This window comes from Tasmannia lanceolata, unplaced genomic scaffold (assembly GCF_043159265.1).
Source record: "Tasmannia lanceolata isolate RefF3 unplaced genomic scaffold, GAP_Taslan_0.1 ptg000003l, whole genome shotgun sequence".
NCBI classification, from domain to species: Eukaryota; Viridiplantae; Streptophyta; class Magnoliopsida; order Canellales; family Winteraceae; genus Tasmannia; species Tasmannia lanceolata.
In genome coordinates this window covers 37,487,111-37,492,726 of record NW_027518680.1, presented here as the reverse complement: position 1 = coordinate 37,492,726, position 5,616 = coordinate 37,487,111, and the positions used below count along the sequence as shown (strand labels likewise).

The following is a 5,616-nucleotide window of genomic DNA, read 5'->3' as shown; positions in this document are numbered from 1 at the left end:
GTCTAGCCATCGGTTTGACTAAGTGTCTAACCGATCACCTTGAGGCCTCCTAACTCTAGGGACACTCACACAACAGGACACACCATATCAATACAAATCAGGAGAGCGTCCTAACTCTAAAACACCCCAAATATCTAGGACAGACTCCTAACTCTAGGGGAAGATCTTTTTGAAAAGGTTTTGAAGAAGCTTTGTATTTTTGGAAGGTTTGAAATGTTTATTTTTTAAAAGTTTGGCTGGACTTGGTATATGAGTCCCAAGCTGCACTACGTACCCCGTGAAAGAGATAAAGCCAACATAGTTCGGAACGAAATTTCCTAACTACTCCTAATGACTCTTGATTTTTGAGATTTTTGGTTTTTAGATGTTTTTGAATTTTCAAGTGCAGAGGACAAATTCCTATCATCATAAGGGTAGGACAAACTCCTGAATATTTTGCAAAGGTTGGACAGCATCCTATGCTTTGCGGGGGAAAAGAACAGAATCACAGCTCTGTAAGGGTTGGACAGCATCCTATACCTTGCAAGGAACTGGATAAAATCACATGACTTGACGAGAGGTCAGAATCCTAACCCCTATGATGATAGGACAACTCCTGAAAGATAGACTCTCTAACTAAAGACAGGCTCTCTAGCTAAAGACTTACTCATATACGAAAGGACTGACTCCTAGTGCACAACCCTAAGAGGGAAGTGCTAATGAGACTAGGTTAGTCTCCTAAAAGAAATGAAGATAAAGAAGGGTGCTAGTGAGACTGGAAAAGTCTCCTAGAAGAGAGAACACTATGAACAAAGAGACAAAGCCTGTCTCCAGAAGGTTTGACCTCTATGCTGACACATAACTTGTCTCCCTAAAGGTAATCATTCTATGAGACAAAGCATGTCTCTCTAAAGGTAATACATTTCTGCACAAGACATAGCTTGTCTTCTAATAGGGTAAGACATTCATGATGAGACATAGCTTGTCTCCCTAAAAGGGCTGTAGATAACTCTTTCATTGCCCTTGCAATAAATGGGGACCTAAGATTTAAGGAATGTACATCTAAAAGACCGGACAAGTCTTTTAAATAAAAGAGGGGAGTGCAACTTGGACTGAGCAAGTCCCCTAAGGATGGGCTTGGGCTAACGCCTTCATCGCCCTTTGCAAAGAAAGGGCTACTAGTGTCTATAGGTATCTAAAAGGTTAGACTAGTCTGTTAACTAACGAATTTTTTAAACACTGTAATATGCTATCAACCAACCTAGCATGAATCCTTATTTATCAAAACAGGACATGAAATGATAATTGCATTTCATTAAACTCTTGTATAAAGTTGGAGTTAACAATCTTTTTATCAGTCAAATGGGATGCATTTTACAAATGACTAGTGAAATATTATTTAAAATTGACAAGCAAATTCAAAATGATAATTAATATGCATGTATACAGAGATCAACTCCCTCAGCAATATTAATACCACAGATGTATCTCATAATTAACATTTTAATACACTTTCTACTAGAATAATGATTTTATAAAAGACATTGCAAATAAATCAATCTAGCAAAGAACCTAATAAGGGTAAGCAATAATGACAGTATCTTAATTTCAAAGAAACCATGTTAATTTTAGCATTCCAACAACTCCTTAAGCAACAAGACCATTATAAGCATTTCTTATAATACACCGAATCCATATAGAGCTTGGTATCTGATGACACTTAAAAGGCAGATTTCACACTACCAGATGAACCTAATATCATGATAAAAACAGGCTTTTATGCTATCAACTAAACCTGATAACTTGAGAAAAACATATTTCTATACCATTAGAACATGAATATTTATTTCATAGGCTGAAAATGAAAAACATATGCCCTGTTTTATACTCTATATAAGCTAACACAACGATTTTCACACAGTAGAAATAGAGAAGCATTAATGCCATTTCCTTGAAAATTTGAGAGAATCAGGTAAAAAATTTCACACAAAATCTTCACTCCATGCTGCCAAATAATGATCAAAGTAAAATACAGATTCCAAAGAAAATCACAATTAACTCAACTAATGGTCATCACAGAAGAATTTTCACAATTCTTGAACAATCACCACAACTTCTAACTGAATTCGAAATCATACGCCATCAAATGAGAATCAAGAAGAAAAAAATTACAACAAACCGTAAGAAAGAACAACTATCAACCATAATTTAAGAAAAGTAAAGATATATTACCTTCTGCTTTGCTTTTCCTCAAACAAACCTTAAATTCACGTTGACGACAGCTGAAATTGATGGTGATGAGTGATGGCCGTGAGCTTGATATCCTAAACCCTCTTCTTTTTCTTATTCTTTTTAGCTCCCAAAATCTTCAACCTCAGCTTCATAGCTATGCTGTTTAGATCTCCTCTACATGTGAGATAGGGTTCATGATTCAAATCAGAGATTATCCATCGTTCCAGGTTCCAGATTCATCAGAACGGCACAGGAAACAAATCTCCCACAGCTAGCCTCATTATAGTAGACATTAAGCCTCTCAAGTTACAGATCTGAGATGTGAGATGAGGAAATCTCAAGTTTTTATTTAGAAATGCCAGAATTTTATCAAGAAAAGTATGATTTGCAAACAAAAGGGAAGGACATTAAGGCAGCAAGATGGAGGACAAAAACAAAATGAAACAAAGCTTGCCGGAAAAATGGAGCTAGCCGGCCGGAGATCTACCGGAAAAACATGATTGGAAAAGAAAGAGGTGAAACTTAGGGTTTTATGTTTAAAGAAAGAGAAAACAACAGATCGGTGGTGAATTAAAGAAAAGAGATGCATTGATCGGAACTTATGCTTGCCGCAGAAGGTAGATTGGCCGGGATCTGGCCTGAATCTGGCCGGGGAAGAAGAGAAAATAGGGTTTCGGTTGAAGGGAAAGCTCTCTCTCGTTCTCTACTCTCTGAAATTTTCTCCAAAAATGAGAATCCTCGCTTGTGATGGATCTAAAGAAAGGAGGATGAAGGAATGATTGTGCTGATATTAAAAGATGAAGAGACCGATCGGAACTCCGGTGAAATTGCCGGAGAAGATGATCGGGGATGGTAAAAAAAAATCGCAGATCTACTTTCTCTCTCCTTTTTCTCTCTCTCTCTAAATTTTTTTTTTAAATGAGGGTTAATTTGCTATTTATAGGCAATTTTGAGAGATTGATAACTGCACTCCAATTTGATAAAGCGCGCGAATATGTGATGAGCGCGCGGATTTGTGATTGACGGGCGAAATTGCGTGTCTTATTCGGATTCGGATCGACACCGTCCAAGATAATCCACCCCCCTTTTCCGGTTTACACTACGGTCTTCTCTCGGCTCGTTTGCTAGGGAAACGTGCTCGGATTTCGATGAAATTTTACGGGGATCTTGGTAGGACCCTAAGCTAGCTTGGGGTGAAATTTGGGACCCTAATTGATTAATTTGGTTGGGTTTTGCTCAAACACGGGAGGCTCAGGGTACGGTCAAAATGGGGTGTCTACACCACCAGGCCGAATTGGGCCCGATCTACGCATGAGATGGGTGGCAGTAGTACAAGGGAACAAAGGCCAACTCAGCCAGGGTTGACACGTGGGGGAAGCGTCAGGGAGGTAGGAAGCAAGGACCCCGCATTGTGCAGAAAGGGAAACCAGAGGAGTTTAAAAAGTATGTGGGGAACTGCGAGGGAAGCTGTTGGGAGAGCATATGCGAAATTTGCCTTCTACAATGCCATCCCGGCAAACGCTGTAACCAGCCCATACTTGCAGCATTTTGTTGATGTAGCTGGCGAATATGGAAGAGGAGTGAAGGCTCCCACTTCATACGAAATCATGAATAAGTACTTACCCTTGGAGGTTGAGGACCTGAAGAAATATATAAATGGGTTAAAGCAACAATGGCCTGAGTACGGAGTCACAATCATGACCGATGGTTGGACAGGTTCCACAAGACAGTCCATCATCAACTTTATGGTGTACTGTGATGGCAAGACTGTCTTCCTAAAAAGTATTGGGGAGAAAAATGTTGTTCAAATTGTCACCGACAATGGGAGCAACTACAAGAAGGCGGGGCAGAAAATTATGGAGAAGTATCATATATTTTGGAACCCGTGTGCCGCACATTGCATCGACCTAATGCTAAAGGACATTGGGAAAACAGAGAGCGTGAAGAACGTAGTCGCTGAGGCCATATCAATGACTAACTTCATATACAACCATGAATATGTACTGTCACTCATGAGGGAGAAGTGTAGGGGAGACTTGGTACGCCATGGGCTTACTAGGTTTGCCACTAACTACGTGGCTCTTCAAAGTATGCTGGACAAGAAGGTTGGATTAAAGCAATTATTCTCATCCAGAGAGTGGAATGATTACTAAGAGAGCAAGAGTGCAGCTGGACAGAAGGCTGGGGGTCTCATCGGTAGTCCAACCTTCTACCAGAATTGTAAGACAATAGTTGATATATTAGAGCCCATAGTAAGAGTTTTGAGGATGGTAGATGGGGATAAAAAGCCTACCATGAGTTCTATGTATCATGCCATCGAGTTGATGAAGGGTGCAGTACAAACGACGGCTACACGATCCTTTCAAGGCTACCATAAAATCATCGACACTAGATGGAAGAACATGCTACTTCATCCACTTCATTCGGCTGGTACGAACACAATCACCAACCTAGACTTATTATCTCTTCTTATGTCATGATTTATGATAGAAATAAAGATTTTTTTTTATTCGCATACTATCTCAATCCAAAGTACCAATACAGCGAGTATCTTGGAACTCTGGCCAATCTTATTAAAAACTTGCTGACTGTTATCCAGAAGTTGGAACGGGATGCGAATGAATAATCAACAATTTTATCATAGGTGAACATTGAACTATTTCCCTATAAATGAGAGGAATATTTTAATTTTAGACTAATGGGTATTATTGTTAACTGCATCGTAGATCAAGGCGTTTCGAGATGCTGTTGGCGCTTTTGGGGTTGCATCTGCGGTGGCCGGAAGATCTAACACAACACCAGGTAAATGCTTAGAAGAAGTGTATATATTGCACAATTATAGATTAAGCAAGTAATTGATTAATCTTGTATCTTATTTTGCAGCTGAGTGGTGGGTGTTATACGGGACGGATGCTCCAAACCTGAGATCGCTAGCCATAAATTTTTTATCTCAGACAGCATCTTCTTCTGGTTGCGAGAGAAATTGGAGCACCTTCAACTTCATCCACTCGAAACCGAGGAACAGGCTTGGATATGAAAACTTGCACAATCTTGTGTATGTCCATTATAACACACGATTGAGGTTGAAGCACAGAGAGATAGATAGCAGCCGGGAGGCCTACACTGATCCGACGTATTCTGCACAAATGGTGAGGAAGACCCTCTCTATGAGTGGGTGAAGGAGATTGGAGAGCCGGTGCTGGATGCACCTAGAGGTAGACCAAATGCTTTAATCACGGAACAGATGGGAGTCAATGATGATGATACATTATCGCCGGATACATATGGCCTCCCTGAACCCGTTGCAGTTCTAATAGTGGGTTCTGATGATGGTTGGTCGCCATTGGACAACAATACAGATGCTGGGGGCAGTGTAGGAGGTATAGGAGCTTCTGCTGGTAGAGG

The 5,616-nt window shown here is 40.2% G+C and overlaps 1 protein-coding gene across 1 annotated transcript; it reads left to right on the top strand.

Moving 5' to 3' along the window:
• The first annotated feature begins 3,527 nt into the window (after positions 1 to 3,527).
• LOC143869749 (uncharacterized) lies at positions 3,528 to 5,390 on the top strand. Its single transcript, XM_077376309.1, has 3 exons — positions 3,528 to 4,316; positions 4,938 to 5,013; positions 5,095 to 5,390. Exons 1-3 carry the CDS (start codon positions 3,528 to 3,530, stop codon positions 5,388 to 5,390), a joined length of 1,161 nt encoding a protein of 386 aa, XP_077232424.1.
• The last annotated feature ends 226 nt before the right edge of the window (positions 5,391 to 5,616 follow it).